The 21,898-nt window shown below is 41.9% G+C and overlaps 2 protein-coding genes across 2 annotated transcripts in view; both read right to left on the reverse strand.

Moving 5' to 3' along the window:
- The window catches only part of dgkb (diacylglycerol kinase, beta), a 24,787-nt gene extending 24,497 nt beyond the window's left edge, over positions 1-290 (reverse strand). The window contains exon 1 of the mRNA XM_088386214.1: positions 151-290. The gene's annotated coding sequence lies outside the window, so the exon portion shown is untranslated. The remainder of the gene's footprint in view (positions 1-150) is intronic.
- agmo (alkylglycerol monooxygenase) lies at positions 18-21,426 on the reverse strand. Its single transcript, XM_088386221.1, has 14 exons — positions 21,322-21,426; positions 19,339-19,467; positions 16,244-16,374; positions 15,775-15,926; positions 10,878-10,981; positions 10,716-10,811; positions 10,016-10,082; positions 9,866-9,931; positions 9,657-9,736; positions 9,234-9,368; positions 7,667-7,783; positions 6,173-6,255; positions 5,832-5,937; positions 18-453 (listed from the first exon to the last, which is right to left on the reverse strand). The coding sequence occupies exons 1-14, from the start codon at positions 21,346-21,348 to the stop codon at positions 373-375; spliced, it is 1,374 nt and encodes a 457-aa protein (XP_088242347.1). The 5' UTR covers positions 21,349-21,426; the 3' UTR covers positions 18-372.
- Positions 21,427-21,898: the final 472 nt, after the last annotated feature.

Below are 21,898 nucleotides of genomic sequence, written 5' to 3' on the forward strand. Positions count from 1 at the left end.
AGAAACAGCTAAGCAAATTCAAGTCTTGTATGACTTTATTCGTCAGCCATATTACGACAATATGTTAGATTATTTGCTAGTATGCATACAGTACAGTTTACAGTATAGCAGAAGGAAAGAGTAACATCTGCTGTGCAACATTTCAGTCACCTCCGGTCCCACAATCTAGATCGAAGTCAAAGGTCATCTTCGAATCCGAAAGACGTACAACTCCAACTCCCACAATGCATTCCTTCACATGCTACCTTTCCGTCTGTTTATGGAACAAAAAAATAAAATAGAGCAAATAATGTTTTTCTTTTTTAAATTCACAGTGTTATTGGGTGCAGTTTAAGAGAATAAAAAGCAAATGGAGTCAGCAGGTGGCGGTTCTCAGTGCGACTTCCACTTGATAGAGGGCAGCTGCGAGAAACTCTGCAGAGCCCAGTACAGCACACTGAGGGACACCAAGGCCTGAATGAGACAAAAACACGTTACAAGTAGTGGATTACTGGCTTGTTGCAGTATTCAGCAGTCCAGCAGACAGAGGGAGACAAAGACCTGTACATTTACATGACATAGTTGTATTAGTAAAATGATATTAGCGGTTTTACAGAATGAGATTTTCAAGAGTATTTGTATTACTTTACAATTATATTAACAAATGAAAAAAAAACCCTCATACTTACCCTGGTTTGAAAACTTGAAATTCTAACCTTGTGTTCAAGTCCATTGATGAAATTCTAACGCAGGCTTGAAATTCAAATTTGAGGCCATAATTCAAACTTCATACCCTAATTTGAAGCGCTAATTCTGTGAACGAATTAACCGAGTTCTCCCCAGGCTTGAAACGCAATTTTGAGTTGAAACAACAAACTTGAAATCCTAACTTGGTCTTTATTTATTTGTTTATTTTTTACGTGAACCCTGTTTTGAAAACAACCAATCACAGGACGGGAAAACGCTGATGTCATCAAGAGCCAGCGCTCTGGCGTCGTGATAAGTCATTTCAAAATCTAACTTGATAACGAAAGTTTTGTTGCTAATATCACTGAAGTTACACGAAATCAATAAAAGCGGACATCCACATATGTGAACATGCGCTCCATTTATTCGATCATGTATATTTGTAAGATTGCTAAAAACAACAACCATATCCTGCTCTTCATCCACAACTGTTCATTCATCATCACTAACGTCACATCAACATGTCATGTCAAAGCGTGACGCGACACACATGGACGCCACATGAGCACCGCAAGTCATCACAACGGGAAAATATGCTCACAACTGTAAACCGTGAACGAGCAGACCGCATTTTTGCGTCATGCTGCACATGCGGACTCTTCTGCGCTTCTCTTGGGCTAAAATGTGCGAAATACAAACTATCTATTATTTTGTAGGGTCTTACCAGTGCTTAAAACACATTTTTAATAGTTTTAAAACAAACAAATAAATATAACAAAGGTTTACAAAATCACAGCGATGCTCCTCAAGTTCCTGTCTTGTTTTAAATTGCACTTTCACCTTACAGCAAGTGTTGTTTCACATGTGTTCTGTCTGATGTGTGTGTGTATGTGTGTGTGTGTGTGTGTGTGTGTGTGTGTGACAGCAATATTTCTCATGGCTGCGCTCCAGCCTCTGGTGGGATGTAAAGCTGCCCAATGTATCCTTCCTGAACGCCCCACCATTGTAGAGTAGACAGGAAGTTGTACTCGTACGGAGTGTGTACATATTTTCACATTTTGCTGTGCACTACTTCAACACAAACAATCTAGTTTATGGAGGATTATTATTTTGATAAGCGAAATGATACACTCGCCGGAACGCTGACGATTTTTTATTTGGAGACAGCCGTGCAGCTGCAGAGGCCTGACATTTTCACCCCACTTCTACTGGATGCCAGATAATAAAATTGTTTTATCGTCGTTGATATTCAGGAAAAAATACAAGAGAGACGATTTTACACACGGTGTGGAGTGTTACCCGACTGTATCACGGTTTACTATTTGCGCACCCCTGCACCCCCGTGACCACAGTCGCCAGAAATCTGTACGGCAAGGCGAGCGGAACGAAAAAAAAAAAAAAAGGATGAAAGTCAAATGGAAACAAGCAGTGTGGAAGTGGTACAAAATTCTGTGTTTTAGGGTTCCTCCCTTGAGGAGAATTATCATTAAAACATTTCTTTACAACTTCTTGACTTCTAAAATGAGGCGGTCGTCAATGAAAGCCATTTTTACAATCCATCCCTGGAGAAAAATTCACATTTAAACGTTTTCTTTTACACGTCGGCTTCAAAGACGAGGAAAAGCAACTTGGGTCTTTTTTCGTAGAGCCCGGTTATTCCCTACTTACTTAGTTATTGGAATATATGTCATTACCGATGTAAAGTTTTGCTAGCTATTAAAAAAAATGTTTTTAAATTAATTTTACTATGAATAGATGTTTTTTTTTTTTTTTCGGTCATATATTGGTAAAAATGAAGCCCTTGTTTGTATTTTCACAGCTTAAAGAGCGCAAACGTGGTTGCCCTTTTCGACTCAGTTCAAGGGGATTCCTCAGCAAAGACAAATGAGTCTCCGGGGGGGGGCAAAGAGGTTAATGGCCCCCTCGACTCCTTCCATCCGCCCACTGATATTTAGAAGAGTTATGACGCCCCTGCTTGTACGCTCCCGCTGCGGACTTTGTTGGAAAATACGAGGCTGAGAAAGGAGAAGACGGCAGTAAAGGGATTATGTTTAAAAAAGATCTTACAACGGTAGTGAATTTGGATTCCTTGGATACTGACGAATGGCACGAAGACTGAATGCGAGACTTTTGAGGTGCAAATTCATTTCAGAAAAAAAAAAACCAAAGCCACCATATTTCATGTCGAAAAACCGCTGCCAACTATTGTCTAGTGTAATGGTTTCAAATTTAGCAGCAAAAAAAAAATCTCTAGGGATGAGCTTGAAGGATCCCTGAAAACTGCCAAAATTTCTTCTTCTTGATATGTTTTTGTAGGTCTACTCATGATAGCCATCTGTACCAAATTTTAGGTTGCTAAGTGAAACTGGCTTCAGGGCCTATATTTTCGAAAAACGTCCGTCGGGTCCGACAGATTGCTTCCTCTCGGGTGTTTTGGATCGTAACAAAGTGATCAATAACAGAGCACGTGGGTTCTGTGATTACCACGGTCGGCGTCCCGATAAAATAACATACTTCTTCTCTTCTTGAAAGCGGGAAGTATTTGCACGCGACCGCTTTTCCGACGCTCCTTCCAGTCTTCCTCATACCGACCTTCTTTTTCCGCAATCTCACGCTTCGGCGGCGGCCAACTTGGAAACGTCATCGGGAACCCATTTGGTGCCCAAACGACTCAAGGGCAATTCGGACAAAAAAATGGACCAAACTGGCAGCGAGGAAACTTTTCCAGGCGGGACACTTGAAAAATTAGATTTTTACGACTCCGCTTGTGATTGTTAGCCAAGACACGAGCGAGCCTGTTCAATGAAGTAAGCGGAGAGCGATGGAAGCCTTTCTGCTGCGAAATGATACGCCACCCTGGACCGTATTATTGTAAAATATGACTTATTTTTATTGCGGAAAACTATGAACGTCCTCTTTCATTATTATTGAATGATTTTGGAGTCGATTCGACAAGATACTCTCGTGGGAGCAGACACCCTCTTAATATTTAAGAGCGGGATTAAAACCTTCATATTTGATCAAGTTTGTCGTTTGGGTGCTTCGGCGTGGTGCCTCCGGGCTATAATGCTGTACTGTTCTCTCTCGATGGACTGGATTTGAGGAGTGGGATGAACAAAGTACGAATATATGATTATAGTATGAAATAAGAGTTTCATTAAACTACTGCAAGTGACTCGGTAATATGAATTGCTACGTTGTCTATATGTGTTGCCGCACCGTTTGTGTTCCAGCGTTTGCACAGCTCCAAACAAATCTTCATTCATGATTTTACCGCCTCGACCTTCCGCACATGAGGTTTTTTTTGGTTTCGAGATAATGGCGACCTTTCGCCATGGGTTGTCTTATCAGGAAAAGGCGAGGCGGCGTTCAATGTTTTTGCTGATTTGTGTCGGACTTGAACTTGATAATATTGATGTGACCTGGACATTTATCTTTCCAGACAAGCAGACAAGCACAAATGAGCTCTCAATCAACTCTGTCATGGCTTGACTTATTACTTTCCTGTTTTATGATTAGTCATCAAATTTCATTGACACGGAAAGACCAAAGGTAAACATCAGAGTCGGGGCAAGCCTCCATGGGGCCCTAAGCAAAATGTTAGCCGACTCGCGTTATTGCCGAAGTCATTTTTAGACTTCTGTTATTCCAGTAAAAATTAATACAATCAAAAATTAATGTCCTTTTTTTTCTTTATCTGTGTCAAGTGACTTTCCAAGTGCTTAGGTTTTTCTATTGTTTGAAAACTTATTTTGATACTAAAAAACTGTGTAATCTAATTTATTATTTATTCCGTCGGCCAAAAGAGAGGAGCAGTAAAATGGAAGCGTATAATAATTTGCTTGTAAAAGTAGCTTTACTCCAGAGCAATTTGACACCCACCCCACCCACACATTTTAAATGATGGTTACGGCCCTGTATGACTGAGCACTTTTTAAGTACCATTCGGCGCGTTGATGCTGGCAGGTGCTTGAAAGGCTCACAAAAGACTCAAAATGGTGGCTGACACATGGGCGCCCTTTATGCTTTTAATGACACGACACGCCGCTCTGACGCGTTTTGAAGCCAATCGGTGAAGGAAATAAAAAAAGTCGGCGGCGGAGAATTGGTAATTGTGCTGTGGCCCCTGCCGACTGTTACACTTGCACACAAAATGTCTGGCTTGTGATATACGGCATCCTTAAAGCTCTCGGTGCTATTAACAGCTGGCAGGCTCTGACCACGGGATCACACCAAGGCTTCACGAGCCAGACGTGAGGCTGGAAAGCGTCTGTATGAATGGATTGGATTTTTTTTTGGGGGGGGCGTTTTATATTATAGACATTAAATGCTACGAATATTTCATCTGACCAACAGAGTGGGAAAAATTACATTAGTTAATGAGTTGAAAAAAAATACTGTCCTATAATACTTATTATATGGGGTTAATTAGTGCTCAGAAAAGTGAAATACAGTAGTCATGATAATTCTAATTTAAAATGATAATACTGATTTTTTTTTTTTTGGGGCACACCTGAACTCTACAGATGTGGCCGAGACAATAAAAGCGGCAACTCTGTGCTCACGTGCAAATCCCATCAGCCAGCTCTAGTTAGCGGCAGACGCCACTAATTGTTTCCAGAAGCGTCGCTCTGCGCTCAGTGAGTAGGGCGAGGACAAAGCCAGAAGAGGGAGGGAGGGGAGGCAAAAAGTAATGACAGGTCAGCCACCATGTACAGTCCACAGCCATAACGGCACGCCAATTTTAGGGCTAATTGGCACGCGCATCTGGAGGGAGGGATCATAGCTCCGCCGGCCGGACTTTGCACACAAAACAGACCACACAAATACACGGGACCGTGTCGGGACAATCAACGTGACAGCACGCCTTTTATCCGAAAAGTGACTTCATCGTTCAAGATCATTGTCACAGTTGTCGTTGGAGATTATCTTTGCGGAGAGCGGAACAGAAAGCGGTACGCAAGGTCAGGTGATGAGCACGATGAATGCTGTCACGCTAATCCAAAATATTGGACCACGTATATATTTAGGGGGGGGGGGGCAGCCAAGTTCAGCTCGCTCGGAAAAGGTATTCTGTCCAACTATTGTCACGTTATTTATGCTAACTTGTTTTTTCATATTTTTAGGCTACTGACTGACTATTTTGTGAAGTCAGAAGACCTTACCTGGGTGGGCACAGTCAGAGTTGAGTTGGGGGCCTTCACATGGCTATACTGCAGCAACATCGCCATGCACATACAACGTAGCAGCTCCAAAATGGACGCCCACGGCCTGGATGCAGCATATACGTGTACATTAGTGTTTTTCTTGCATATGAAATTTGACAAATAAGCAGAATTTTAGCAAATACACCATTTAAATCCAATTTAACTCCTGTACTTTATCATTGTACACCGTAAAATACATGAAAAGTGTTTGTTTGAGAAAGAAGGACCTGCAAATACCACACATAAGCAAATGATCAAAATGGTACCACCTCCACCAAAATCTGGGCATAAAAGAGCACCTGCAGTCGATGATGAATCCCAGGGAGGTGAGCGTGAGTATGACGTAGGCCGTCATTCCCAGGCCGGTCAAGTGGCTCAGCGTCTAGGGGTCCAAATACAGCACATGGCGTGATTTCCAATGTAAAGCTGTAATCAGCATCATGGCCGCTTGGCTCTGCACTGGCTTTCCACAAAGCACCAGCCTGCACCACTGTTTACTGGGCACTGCCAAGGCAAACAGGCGTGAGTGGGCGAGCACATGGCGGGTAAACGGCATCACGTTAACAGCAGACACTCTGTTGTGTACAGAACTTTTCATGGATTTTGATGGAGGCTGTTTGCTCAATCGGTCGATCAGATTGTCAATCACTAAATCGGTTCGTCATTCACTCAGTGGGTCTGTCGGTTCAACACTCAGCCAGTCAAGCAGTCACTCAGTCAGTCACTTATTCACTCCGTCAAGAAATGGGTGACTTCATATCACTCACCAGGTTAGTCACTCCTTCAATCAGAAGCCTAAACAGACCAAAGTATTCTTTCCAACTCGCAAAGCAAGTTAATAAATTTACTGTAGTCCATAAAATTCCCACACGCAATCAGCTTCAACTCATCAACGGACACAATTGTGTAAGAGCACTGATAACGTTAGCTGTAAGCTAGCTAGTTGGCACACACTCCGACGGTACATAAACACAAAAGGGTGACATGATTTATGGCGGGAGCCGGGAGAGCTCTCGTTGTTATTTTCCTTCGCAAAAGTCCTGATTGCAGCATCCTGAAGGCTATTTTGCTTGGGAAAGGCTCCAGTCCACAATTAAGGCGTTTGTGTTCACTGCCGGACCACCAGCTGGTGTTTCATTTGCAGGCGAAGTATGGGGAGCCCTCTTGGCCCTGGAGGTGTGTGTGCGTGTGTGTAAATGCGTGTGGGACCACAACTGAGGAGCACAGAAAAAAAAGAGGGAGGGGTGGGGGGGCAATTTTATTTGGGAGTTTCGAAGGAGTTTGGGCGTAACGGCACTTCTCGGCTAACCAAAACTATGCCTGAGGGGGGGAAAAAAAAAAGGCTTCCAAAGATAACTGCCGAGGAGACCCGATGCTTTATTTTTCTGACAGAGGAGGAAAGGAAGGGGGTCTTTTGGCTTGGGCAAGTGGAAAATAATAGACAAAGGTTCCTCCGAAGGGAAAGGCCGATCAGTCATCCTGTCACGATATTAGACGCGGCTCGTTTTTCTTTTTGTTTTTTAAGTCAAAGTTACTGGAGCTCGAGCGGCCGCAATAAACTGTCATTAGTTCAATCATGTTGGCAGATGAGTAGTCTTCAATTAGGGAGCTCAGCACCTTCTCGTCAGACGCCCACATGGACTATGTCAACGGTTTCAGGGTGTTTTTAAATATTGCGTTCAAATTTTTTTTTACAACAAAGCCAGAGATGTGTGACAACCAAATATTGTTCAACATTGAGAAAGAATCTTTTTTTTTTTAGCCGCAAATAATTCCGTGTGACAAATACTTACCGCCTGGTTTTCGAAGAGCTCGTGGTACGTGTGCAGCACCAGCAGGAAATGTGTCACCACGTAAACTTGTAAGGCCAGTGAGCAGCTGGGATCGTGAGGCTTCTCCATGCCGGTCACCTGCCAGCGGAAAAGAAAAAATACACAAGACCTGAAACCGCTTGCCCGCAACCACTCGGTGAAAACCATTAGGGGAACAAAATCTTCCAGGCAAAGGGGACAGAGTGGTGACCCAAAAGTGACCACTTTAAATTGGCAGACTTCCTGTGTCTTTTTGGGCAAAAACGAAATTTCTTTGCAATTCAGCATTAAACCAAAACGGCAAGGGTCATTTGTGTTTTAGGACGTTTTTGTGGGTCTTTTCACCGCAGACATGCCTACCAAATTTCATGTACTAGCTTAAATCAAATTGGTGAATTTTCATTGCAAAACCACAGTCCTTGCAGTATGGTCTAATGGGAAGGATTTTCATTTGACTTGCAAAATAAAACGATGGTCAGTTTGAAGAGTCGAAGAAGGAAGAAAAATATATACGGCGTATACATTTTCAAAGTCTGGCCGCTCTCGTTTGATTTCCATCTCTATACAAATGACATCAAGGGTGTCAAGATCACGGCGAAGTGAGTTTTCCATCGTCTAATGGAGCAAACGCAAAGCCGTCACTTATCGGGCCAAATGAAAAATATACAATATGTCAACGTCACTGCTGTTTTTCCCACTTAAGGGAACCTCTGTTGTGGCAATATTGTTCTGCGGCGCTGTAATAAACATTGCAAAGTACCACAAGTTGCCTTTGAAGGTTATTTTGAGATATTGCAGAGTGTGTGTAAATGTTTCAATAAAATAAGGTTTGTCGTTCTGACTCGAATGTTGTTAAAGGTGAGTTAAGAAAAAGAAAGTGACAAATATTGATTTTTGGGGGTGACGGGGAGCGAAATTTATTATTTTAAAGGTTCTGTTGGGATGAAAATGAGCCCATGAGGTCATCTGGACTTTTTTTTTTTTTTTTTACTGGAAGACGTGAGTCTATTTTTTGGAATTTGCTGACTCATGTAACCCCTTTCTGTCATGTGGAAAAAGTGAATTCAAATAAATTGACCAATAGAAGCCACCAGAGAAGCTCGCTGCCTCTCCTCCTCGGCACACCTGGTTCACCTGGTGAGTCTTCCCCAACCACGAGAAACCTTTCATGGTGTTTGGCTTCTGAAGTTGCCTTAAGGGGCCAATTGAATCGTGAAAAAAAAAATTCCCCCAAGTGTCACGCATGAGGGAACTAAATATGCGCCACCATCAACGTTATTTCAAAGCTAACCGCCGGCTCGTTCCACTGGAGCCTTTCTGTAGACACACACACACACACACACACGTGTGTACACGCATATTTCCACTGGGGCACCATGCGGTTTTAATCCCAGAGACGGTGAAAATGAACTTATTGTGCTCCGTCTACAAAGACTTTGCAGCTTTTATTTGATGTGGCCGTTCCCTGTAAAAGTCGCAGAAGACTCCCGCCGTGAGGAATTCACTTTTTTTGCAATGATGTCAGGTCACGACGTGGTCCCGCACCCACCTCTGGAACGTGATCATGGTTGCCCAGCCGAGGGTTTCCAGGCGTCCAGCTGGGACCTTTGACAAAAGTTGACACTTTGTCTGAAAGACTCGAGTAGGTGGTTGACCTTCTCCACAAGGACAAATAGTAGTGGAACTGAAAAAGAGGACAAAACACCAAATCAGATACAAAAATGAACAGTTGTTTGTGTTTATGGTGAGTTATCAAACTTTGCCCACACGTGATGATCATTTATCGGTGCCCATTCATCGAGGAGACGTCTTGAGATATTTTTCAAGGTGAACATATTTTTAAGGTAGACATGCTTACCAAGGAGTCATGTTGATAGGTGAGACTGGCTTTGAGGGTGGAATTTTAACATAAAAATAAAAATCCAGGTGTTACCTGGATAAGAGCGAGTTTGTTTGCAAGTGGAACACTCACCTGACTTGTGATGATTTCAAAAGAATTGCTGGGGAAGACCAAGCCATACACCACCTTGTCCTTTTCTGGTGAGAAGGTGCCTTAAAACACAACGCAACAATTGAGGGAGCCACACTAGCATTAGCATGAGGCTTCTCCACTTTCTAGTCAACACCAAAAACAAAACAAGTTTTCCCAGTTAGCCACAAGCTTTCAATGTGTTTGCTTACCAAACAATCGGTCCCAGATGATCAGAATCCCGCCGTAGTTCTTGTCAATGCAGTACAAGTTTCTTCCTGTTGGAAAGGTTAACATTAAGAACAGTTAAGCTAATGCTAACACAAAAAAAAAAAATCATGACCAAATCAACAGGTCTTCACCATGGTGAACTCTGTGATGCTTGGGGGTGTTGAAGATCCACTCCAGAGGTCCCATGTCTCGGATTACCTGAAAGAAAAAGTAAAAGCCTTGAAGTGAGATTCTGCATTTTAGTTTCAAAACCTGCAAAGATTTTTTTTTTAGTCGTCAGACACCAATCAACACGGAATTGTGTGGATGTGTCTATCATACATTATCTGAAAAAGGTCTCAAGGATTATTTATCCTAAAATAATACTAAAAAAACCAATGTGAGCAAAATCCAGGCCCTGTACTTTGACAAATTCTCATTGGCTTCCAACACATGTCTGAGAAATGCTTAGTTGGACAAAATTCATAATTGGTCATTTAGTATTTCTATGTAATAGCACGTCTGGCTGTTTTGCACTGGATTGAAAAAAAAAACTTCACTTTGACAAAATCCACGCAGCATTGACATAAAAAAATGACCATAAAGACAAAATAGCGTCTGTTGTGAGCACTTTGGCTAATAGCGCACTATAAAGTTTGGAATGGAGGTGTTACAAAGCCATTCATTCCCAGGAAGGATCATTAAATAAAAAAAAAAAACTGCGATACTTGTCGTCGCTTTGCTTCCGTTTGGAATATTTAACAGCACACCTCATTTTTAATGAGCGTCTAGACAGGAGCAGACAAATAAGATAAGTATTGATATTTTTTCTAATGCTGACGTGATGCCTACCTCCGTGTGCAACCAGAACTGGAAGAGCAGATTGAGTTGGATGTGGACGGCGAAGGCGGACGGTGGCACGGCCAAGGCCATGGGCACGTAGAAAATCTGGACAAAAATATTACTTTTTTTTATTATGAGTGTCGGAAAGAGTGCACGGGAGTAGGAACGTACCCACGACGTCAGCTGCTGGGTGAGCGGCTGGCGTAGTGCAGTTGTGAAGTTGTAGTACTCGGAACTATGGTGCACTTGGTGGGACGCCCACAGGATGGCCACCTCTATAAAAAAAAAAAAAAAAAAACATTTTTTTGACTATTTTTTCTGGCATCACGGTTGACGCGACTATATTTTGGTACTGCAGTAATGTGACGATCCGATCACTGCAAAGGCAGAAATCAAATAATAATCAAATTTTTCGATTAATCGTTTCAGCCTTAGATATCGCAGCTTTGCAACTATTATTGTATTTTAACGGGAACAAGCTAGTTAAGTTTTACTTGTTAGGGAATAGGTTTGGGGACCACCGGGTGGACCCCAGGAGCACTTTGGCACCTCCAGGCTTCCAAAAATATTAGAAAGTAAAATAACTACTGCGTTGCACAGAAGTGGTGATTTCTTTTTTATTTGCACAAGTGAGCCCAATTTCGAAAAGTTTTATGAGGTAATTTTTAGTTCATCTCAAGATTCCGCTCAGGTACGATAATGTGATTTACGGCGATTATGATTTTATGTGCTCAATCACGTGCGACCGACACTTGTGAGTTGTATCGAGGCCGACAGTCTTAAAGGGCACGGGTCGGGGGGCGGGGTGGGGGGTCTCTCGCACCTGAACAAACACGTTGTTGAGAAGTGCGAGTGCTTTCCAAGGTCCAATCAGAGAAACGACTTGAGGGAAAGGGGGAAATCCAGAAGGATTCCCCGGGAAAAGTAGGATATTGGCGTTATTGCTGCAGCTCGGCAGGTGCGAGGAAACGGGCGTACAAATGACGGCTGAGGGATTAGGACGAAACAAGAAAGAGCAGAGCTGGGACGTGACAAGATTTGGAGGATTCCCAAGCGTCTAACTATTGAAAAGTGTTTCTCGCTGGAAAAGACAGCTGTGGACAAGAGGGACTCCAGGCCCGGATCGGACCACCAAAGTTTTTTTTTTTCTTCTCTTTATATTGCACATGTGCGCAGTGCACCATGATCAATGGTCACATTTGGGCCATTAAAAGAAGAATATTAAAGATGTGAATGGAATGTTTTAATCGTATAAGAAAATTAATAGTGATTGCAATGGCATTTTTTGTTCCACCACAATCATTTATTTATTTTATTTACAATTTGTCATATTCCAAAATATATTTAATATCTTATTGCATGTTGCTTTTTTTTTTTTTTTAAAGTATTTGTTATATTTTTACTCCATGAAAGTCCAGTTGAGTTTCACACTTTTTGTGCTGATGTCCATAAAACAAAAACAACACAAAACAATTTTGAACGAATTAAACAAGTATAGAGTTGATCTATCATTACATACTTGTTGCAGAGTCAAAAAGTATAAAGTGTTTATGTTCATGCTTTGTTCCAACACCGCAGTCCTTTTTTTTTTTTCCTGCTTTCCTTTTCATGCAACAGTAATGTAGCTTGGCAAGGTCCAGCAGCGCGGCCGCGTTAAGATTGATGCTCCTTGTCACCGCTAGGAAGTGGGAAGCGCTAGGCTTCGCTGAAAAAGCCCATGTCCTCATCTCTGAACTCCACAGGACGCCGCATAGTTTGGCCAATGCCGTTCAGAAGGGAAGAGTTCTCAAACGCACACAAAAAAAACAACGACAAGGCCCACCTCAATCTCAAACGCTTCCAAAAACATCCTCGGAACATTTGGTACATTTTATATGGAGGACATTAACGGCCTGCCGCCTGTTGTAGTGAGCTGGGCTCATTCTACCGTTGACCCAAAACAAAATGGAAATTATAGCAACCGCTACAATGCTAACAGCTAGCCTACGTGGACCCAAATTATTCATTCCATTAACAGTTAATACATTAAATGTCCTATGCTTTTGCCACGCCAGTGAAATTCCAGTAGCATGACATCAGGCGAAGGCCCTCCTGGCACTAATAGACGGGGGCGCTTGATTTAAAGTCCTGCGAATGGAAGTTTGCCCCGTCAATCACGCCGCTAATGGGCTGTGAAGTAGATGGTCGTGTTTGGATTGGACGCTTCTCGGCGAGCGAGCCAATCCAAACATGGAGCGAAGACTGGACAGGACTGACTCGCTCGCTACACCGCAGTTCAGCTCTGTCACGCACACCAATGCAAACACACTCTTTTGGTCAAGCCCACTTTGGCTCGCTGCAAACAACTCCTTTCTTATATACAATTGCGAAGTGCTACGTTCCAAGTTCAAACACAATCCAGTGGTCCAACGACAATTAAGTCGACTTTCGCATTGAGATCAATTATATTTGGAAAAATCCGTTGAAAAATGTAGTGTCAGTTTTATTCCATATCTCACGGATGTGGAAGAAATGATCAAATGGCTTTATTCAGACCAGGTGGCATGGAGTTGGTTGCGTGTTTGCCAAGGCTAAAAATAACTTGGTGACGTTACTCGGCTAAAAGTAGCAAGAGACAGAATGGTGGCATCGCTGCTAAGTTACAGACCTGGTCGGCGTCGCTCTACCGGTAGTCGTCTGTAGATTTTCCCCAATTAGCAGTCGGGGGCCCCAAAGAAAATATCCCATCACCATTACGGCACCGGCGGCAATGAATGTAGACACCGCGCAGGACAGCTCTCGTGGTTTTACTGACATCGGAAAAGATCATCTGCAGCAAACGTGAATTTTTACAGGGCACAGACAAGTTCGAATTTAGAGTCTAAGCCGTTGTGACGCGCTCATCTCGGATCAAAGCCCCGCTGATGTTGTTGATGTTATCTGTCCCTCCCGGGAGGCCTTTCGCTCTTTTTTCTCGACTCTCACATCCTGGCCTTCGAGTCGGGGGGGCGTAGAGGGCGAGGGGCTTTTGGTCGAACCTGCACCAAGGCCAGGAACTCGCCGTCACCGCCACGATTTATGAAGTGGCCCCCAGTGGCCAGGTTAAAACTTCCCTGGCAGCTCTCGTGAAATAATAACATCCACACGGGAGGAGCGTTGAGCGCACGTGTTTGTCTGCTGCTCTCTGCACAGCTGACGGGGCACAGTCCAAAAAAAAAAAAAAAAAAAAGTTCCTCAGCACGACTGAAAGATGCTGAGCACGTCAACTGGCGTGAAAGATTCAGGAGACGCCTCTCCTCCAATCAACACATTAATTCATCAGGGGTTGGACTACTGGTTTTGCATCATACGTGCAAATTTGCTTAAATACTGAATGTTAATTTTAATTTGAATAAAATTTGCATCTACTCCTCCCACAATGCGCCAAATGAATCCTGGTTTGCGGCCGTTTTTGCACACGCAAATCTTTAGTAAATTGGGCCCTTGGTGTTTCCTCTGTGCAGGAAAAAAAAAAAGCCCACAAGAGGCTGAGAAATCTTTGTACTGGTCGCTCCGGGTCGGGACTACAAGCCATTAAAGACGCAAGCGTGACCATTTAGCTCGACCGCTCTGCCGTTTTGGGCCCCTAAAAGCAGCGTGGCCTGGCGAGACGACTCTATTATCTCATGTATAATCAAAGGCGGGACAGCTGAGGGTCTGATTAATGGCCTCCGCCCCGCCGGCGGGGCCGCATTTAGACGCAGAGCTGCCATTAGTGGCGCTGCAGTTAGACGCGTAGAGTAAACAGCATCAACGCGCCTGTCAACAACACGGCCGCCTCCGAGCCCGGGGCCGCCTCGCGCGCGCCCAAAACCATCTGCTTTTTTGCTATTCTGGTGTGCTCCTCAGGTTATTTGATGGATGCGGTCGCAGCTTAACTAAAGGTCACGTCTTGCCCAGAGGTTAGACTGTTTGAGGCGGGGAGCTGCCGCTGGCTCCTCCGCGAGCTAAATGCCAGACAAAGACCACGAGAACACAAGCGGAGATTCACAATGGAGCGTCACAAGGCTCACGAGGATAATTATCAAATAAATAAATCACTGTACATGTTAACACATAAGATCCCCATTTTTGTCATAGTATTATTATTTCCCATCAAATTCCAACTTCATACAATTATGACTTTACCCCTCAAATGTATTACTGATTTTTGTTTTTAATAAATGCTTCATATAATATTGGCATTTTTGTCAAAATATAACTTTCTCTTAGTACTATGAATATTATTTTGAAGATTTTTTTTCTTTCTCAATATAAATTTCCCTATTAAAAAAAACTCATGATCTCATAATGTTTGAAATATTCAGTTCTTGCAGAATTACTACTTTTTTTATGTCGGTATTATAACTTGAGTTATTAATTTGACTTTTTTTCCCCCCATCGTTATATTAAAACTTCATCCACATAAAACTAAGTGATCCCAAAGGTACGTTTGGTTCTGTAAGCGGACCAACTGGAAGTGGGGAACGGCGTCACGGAACAAGCTCGCGGTGGCAAAGAGTCTGCTCCGGTTTGGACTCGGGACTTTTCCGTCGAGGGAGAATCCTAAATTTGCGCGTGCGGCGAGCGTTAAGCCGAGCAGAAACGTCTCTTCGGTAATGAAGACATCAGCGTGGACGTCTGACTGCCTCTCCAAAGTGTTTCCACTTAATTACGCTGCCGTCCCACTTTGATGTGGCGACGGCAGAGAGAGAGGGGGGGGGAGAAGGTCGTAAAAGACTTGAAACTGAAAGTGCTGTTTTACATGGAGCTAATAACAGCCTCGCATCTCGGCGCACCACGATAATCTTTTGGCAATTTTCTATTGGACGCTCCCCATAACGCAAAACGGGGAAGATTTATGGCCCTCCTGCTTCCACACGGACGCAATTTTGCGATGTTGCAAAGCTCTAAAGCACCCTGGAGAGAGCAGACTTCGAGCAAAACAACGTTCATTTGAATCAGCCTCATGATTGAACATATTGAAAAAGTTTTGCGTGTTTTTAGTGAAACTTTTAAAAATCGCGATACATCTTGAAACATGTGATGTGAGTTCGAATGTGATAAATACCGTGGGCGAAGCGGTGGAACCAGTAGTAGCAAAAGTCCACGGCCAGGAAGCTGAGCCACCAGGTCCAGGCCGAGTCCCAGGGAAGCTCCACAAGGCGGAAGTGCTCCCAAACGTACACGTAGGCCGACAGTTCCACACCTCGCACCAGCAGCCTTGATGGAGGCCAAAATTTGAGTTACAAGCTTGATCATGGAATGGGTTAGACTCCTAAATCAAGGTCCCATGGATTTGGGGAGATTTTTGGGTTTTGATGTTTAACTAGTACAAATATTGCTGGTTCTTCTGCTTCTAGCGCTTGCTGTGAGCTAGCAATTCAACCAGTGAGGTTTTTTTTTTTTTTAGTGATCACGAAATACGAATGTTGGAGATGATAATTTCTTATTATTTTTTATATTCGTATTTTAAAACACAAATATACCACTGACTAAATAACAATGTTTGACATTACATTTTAAAGGTGTCCACTCACAGCGGGAGTCGTGACATCATCCCTAACGAGATGGAGATGATCCCATCAGCAACGTTGTAAAGTTTGGCTCCCGAGATCAGCGAGCCCAGCAGCATTTCCAGAATCACCAGACCCAGGAAAAAAGGGCTGGCCTGTGTACACACACACAATCATGACTCAGCACCATTTTACCAAGTAAAAACAGGGCATCCGGTGTTGCTTTTTGCAGGACTACTATTTGTTTTGGAGGCGCAGAGAAAAAAAAAAAGCAACTTTCAAGTCTGCTCATCCATGATGTTTGCTTCTCAGCAGCATCAGCCTGGACGAGGCTGCCAAGGAATACACGAGAGGAGCATTTACATTACACAAAAAAAAAAGCATAATAAAAATAACTATTTGCATCTATCATATTTGCATCATGATTCTTTTTAATGACATGGAAATTGATATTTGTTAACTGGAATCCAACTAATTCCATGACAAATATCCAAAGTGTTCCACTCAGGAGCAAAAAAAAAAAAAAAAAAAAAGATGGAAATTGTGTCACATTTTGCATGCCTGGTGCATCCAGCCTTTTGTTGTATGACCAAATAAATTCTGAGGAACGGCCTTTTCTCTGGAAAACATGTCATAACAGCTTAATGGCACTGTCAAACATGGAACTAATTACTGCTGCTCATGTTTATCTGCCAGACACTTAGCCACAGCACCAACATGTGTGTGTTCATGTGTGTGTGTGCGTGCATCTGTGTAGCGCAACGCCAGGGAGTCATCAACAGGCGCAAAAATTCCAACATCTGGTCGCAGACTGCTACGAACACGTCCGAGTCAAAAGTCCCGTTCCCCCCACGAGCAGTAAAGTTTAATTCACGATTGTTTTGCGTTTCCATTGTAAAAAGTAGCAGAGTGTCGGAAACAACATATTTTATCTTGAATGAAAGCTCAAAAGCATTTTATTGCTTGGATTTTATTTATACTTATTATCAGTTATCCGTTTTTTTGGCGATAGAGCAGTCCCTGTTTCTCGTTGTTCGCCGGGAACAGGGACCAAGCCATTCTGCAAATAAAGAAAATCAATGTTTAATATCTGCAATTTTGACCCAAAAATGGAATAAACAGGATCTTCTGGCAACAACCATTTTTGTGAAATGGGGTTTGGCCAATTGAATTGTTTGTCTACTGTAAATGCAGAATGTGGAATAAATGCTCCAAAGGCTTTCCAAGTCAATTCGATGCCGTCTGCACTTTAGCAGCCTTTACGTACCGCTTTTTGGTCGGGGATAATTTGGTTCCTCGCGTGGAACATTTGCCGACCAGATGTGGGCGCCTTTCCCTCCATTCATACGTCTCGCCGAGGTCACGCTTGACATAAAACATGGCGGCTGACAAGACACTTTTATCCCCGCTTTCACTACCGCACCAAGACTACAAATCTAAAGAAGTCGATTTCCTTGCCCCACCCCCAGAGTAAACAGATTAAAAGAGAAGCATAAGAAGCATTGTTGTGGAACTAATTATTTTGATACGCTCTACCAATAAGTTTTATGACAGTTCCCGAGGCCAATTAATTATAAAATTCCAATCACACAGTGCAAAATGTCGACCAGGGTTACAAATTTTAGGAGGCTTTAAAGGACAGGCAGCTCACAGAGATAATGAGAATAGAATACTGTAGAACCATTGAAAAACTAGTTTCACTCGGGTAACCACACTTGCAATGTTAGCATTGACATCAATGCATTAAGTGGAACTCAAATATTTATACTGTAGCCCTGTTAAAGGAATATTTTTTTAAAGGCTTAAATAATACAATACAAAGAGGCAAAATACAAAATGTATTTCATCATGATTAGTGCCAATTCTTTAAAAAAGCTTCTTATGCAATCCTGTTGTATAGCTTCATTGTTGACCTGTTTGTGTTTTATTTGTGTTATATTAGAAGCTCTTGTGCTAAACCCGTGGTGTAGTTTGCCTCAGGTTTTTTTTTTTTACACAACTTTTGTCCTCATTGTTACTCTTCTACACAAAGGTTTTACTGTTTCAGCCCTGGAGTATGTGAATTATGAGTCATTAGAGTGAGCGTAACTGCGCTCCCAATCACTTTTCATGCTGAGAGAACTTTCCTACTATCCTATCCATGGCAGATGGCCAGAAAGTAAGAACATCATGTGGGAGACGTGATCGATCAAGAAGATGAACTCAAAGGACCTGCTGAATGTGAGCGCTCAGGGAAGATTCGGAGATTCAAAGATTCAAAGCTGCCCGTCACTAACTTTTTATTTGCGGTGAGTCTTAAAAATATTTTTTACTTTGACGTAATAGCAGTAGCGCTGATGAAAAATGATCCAGGTTGCCAATTCTTGTCATACGTCAAAATGGCCGCCGCAGGAAGTCTCAAGCCAGCTGCATCATGATGGAATGTGGCTTCGGGAAAAAGGCCGGAGGTTTTTGGCATCCTAATGCTCATAATTACAGCCATTGTCTCAGCCATGGGACACACTGCCAACTTTGAATCCTGAGGGGCCAAAATGGTTTTGCAATTGGTGTAACGGAGGTTGAATGGTGGATGGAAAGTTGAAAGACACCACAAACTCTCTTCATCCTTTGCTTACATTTTTAATTCAGCTAAGCTGGTATATTGTGTCACCAGCATTTTGCGGGGTTTAACTGAGTTGAGCACTGTAGCAAATGATTTGTGACGATTTTAATACGGCGTGTAAATGTTGGAAAAGTTCAATTTTACACTCTGAAATCTATACAATTATGTCACGGGTGTCAAAAATATTAGTTTGTTGGGCTTGGTAAGAAAAATTGCTTGCAATGTCTCTTTGTGCTATCATTTCTATTTTATGGAGATTTTAACGACAATTATCACAAATTTGTATCACTTAAAATGAAGAGGCAAGTCAGAACTTGTTTTAAATATTAAATATTAACTTGTTTTGAGTATTTAAGAAAATAATAATAATAACAGTAACCAGCACGAGTGTGTCCGAATAACACAAAGTCCACGTAGACAAAATGGTTTACTTATATACTTGTCGGTTTCGTATTAACTAATAAAACAAATTCAATATTTCTACCGAGTGATTAACTGGTGCGTTTTCAGAACTCACCTGATGGACGTACGCGGGGACATCTTGGATACTTTCGAAGGAGGACTCGTTCGGTGTAAGCAAGTAAAACATGGCCCGGAGCCGCTGCGGTACCGGACCAAGAAGACCACCGTCCGCCATGACGACCACCTGCCCAGGTGATAACGACAAGTAGGACAAGAAGATGGTGGATGGAAGGAAATAGGAAAATGATTTCTTTCCTTTGCGTCGACACTGCGTTGCTCGTCCTCTGTGTGCTTCTTTTTTGTTTACGTCTTGTGCGGTGAGAGGTCAACTGTGGAGAAGTCACACGCTCCCTCATAAATATGGAGAGTCATGTTAATGATATCTTTGGGTTGGCGCCATTATTGCGTAACAAGACAGGAATTGGATGATGGAGAAGGAGGCGGGAAAGGGGCGGAAGTGGGTTGCGATAATCTCGCAGAGACGATTATACGAGGTTTTTATAAATATTATTTTATTATAATATTTTTACAGTTTGACAAGGTGTGTGTGTGTCCAACTTTATTTTAAAAAATAAAGAATATATTTTTGACGTCAGTGAATTTGGATTACGTCACGCTCAAATCGGTGCAGGGAAAGTAGTATGACGTCAGAGCATCCATCATATATACATTATTCAGTGTAATTGAAGTGACTTTTTTTACCAATTTAACTATGTTTCTCTAAAATTGGTCAATCAAAATCTATTTAATCTCATTTTAAATGTACACAGATTAAAAATAAGTCACCACTCCAAACACTGACACCTTACATGAGCCAGTGTTTAAGTTTTTGTCCATCTTGCTCTTTTTATACGAAATGTTTACGCCTTTTGTCTCATCACCAAAAACATCACAAGTACAACTATAAACCAACTATTTAAATTATCACTCCTATTCCAGTTAACAGAACAGAAAAAGTCAATGTTTGAACTAGAGCATCTATTAATTTTGGATTACTAGAAATTAACAAAACAAATTTTGACATCATGACTTGAACTGGAGAAACTGTGACAACACCCATTTTTAAAACTTTTGATTATTGGAGTGACCTATTTGAAGGAGGAATTTTTGTGACTGCAGCTACCATTTGAGGAAATCCGATCGTGCACAAAAAAGTAAATCACAAGTGAAGTCGGTCAGTGTTTATTGCGGCACAACCCGACGACTGCGGATACAAACGTATAAGAATGCAGCTTATTTATTTACATATCACTGATCATCACCGATACGTCCTTTGCTTGGCAATTTTAAGTCCTTCCAAAAATGTACAGACAGGTGACAAATTACACAGGCCGCCATGTTAGCGTTTTGAGGTTTTGCGTTAAAAACAACCTAAACGGGAAGCAAAAAACCTCAACCGAATGACCTCTTGGAGAGAAAAGCAACTTTTGCAGATGGCAAGCTTTGACAATGAATCACACGGTGCAGTCAGCAGACTCGAGATGGTTCGATTATCAGTCCCTTTCGGATTTCACGCCGATTCGTCTTCATTTTAATCAAATTCTCACTTGCTTAGTTACAAATGCAGATGTCAAGAGGGAGATAAAACTGCAAAAAGGAAGTAAAAACTGGAAAGTGAGATTTTGTTATGGTAAAAAGTTTGTTTAAAATAAAAGTTTGTGTATTTTTTAGGGAAATGTCAAAATCTTTTAGAGGAAACTTTAAAAGTTTGCATTATTTTTCTAAACACATTTTTGAAAACAATATTTTGTAAAAAGAATTCACGAGAATAGTTTTATTTTTATAATATTGTAGTAATATTAAAAGATTCATACTGGTTTTTTTTTCAAACAAAATGTTTGCATCATAACAATATTTAAGTCATTTGTTGCCAAAGGTTGAAGTGTGTGAAATCTTGGAGGGACTGATTTATGCTACTACCAAAAATGGAATGAATTTACTCATTTTCCCGAAATACAAAAAAAAATCTTTGAAGAATGCATAATGGGGAGGCAGCATCATGGTGATTGTTTTTTTTTTTCAACGGTATCTTCCATACCTGGACATGCCTTGCTTGGAATCTCATCACTGCCCCTTGTGGTTTTCAGGTGGTACTGCAAGATATCTGTAAGCTTCCAACGAGTAGTCTTCGTTCTCATCCAACATGGAACATAAATGAGCCGTAAGAGGGACTATTTCCAAAAAGGATGTCGACAGGTTAACGTTTCACAAATCTGACGGCGGCCAAGTCCAACAGTGCAAATCAAACATGGAATGTTTACATCAGTGTAGCCAAACGATCACATTTCAATATTCGGAATACAGTGAACCCCCGGAAGATTGCGCTTTATCGTTCGCATGCTTGCTAATTTACAGGCAAAACTAAATTTAGAGTTGGGCCCTTTTGGTGTAGCTAGCTTGTTTATACTACAACAGCTCAACTGGATGCGATGTAGCATTTGTATGTGTTGCTACTTGAAGTATTAAAATGACAGTCTATGCTAATTTACAAAACATAATGTTAAATTGCTTATTATTTCCCATTATTTGTTGTATTTTTGTATTAAAGTAGTTTGAAACTTTATATTTACCAGCTATGCTAATGAACAACAGCTCATCAATGGCAATTATGTGTT

This window comes from Syngnathus floridae, chromosome 10 (assembly GCF_059516105.1).
Source record: "Syngnathus floridae isolate MCC-2025c chromosome 10, RoL_Sflo_1.0, whole genome shotgun sequence".
In the NCBI taxonomy this organism is placed as follows: domain Eukaryota; kingdom Metazoa; phylum Chordata; class Actinopteri; order Syngnathiformes; family Syngnathidae; genus Syngnathus; species Syngnathus floridae.

What these genes read in the sequence shown, in the direction of transcription:
- agmo (XM_088386221.1), bottom strand. Translation starts at nt 21,348, where the DNA reads ATGAGATTCCAAGCAAGGCATGTCCAG. An exon ending in GTTCCACCGCTTCGCCCACG is followed by an intron (nt 10,982 to 15,774) that starts GTATTTATCACA and finishes TTTTTTTTATAG; the next exon opens with AGGTGGCCATCCTGTGGGCG. An exon ending in CATCTGGGACCGATTGTTTG is followed by an intron (nt 9,737 to 9,865) that starts GTAAGCAAACAC and finishes TTGTGTTTTAAG; the next exon opens with GCACCTTCTCACCAGAAAAG.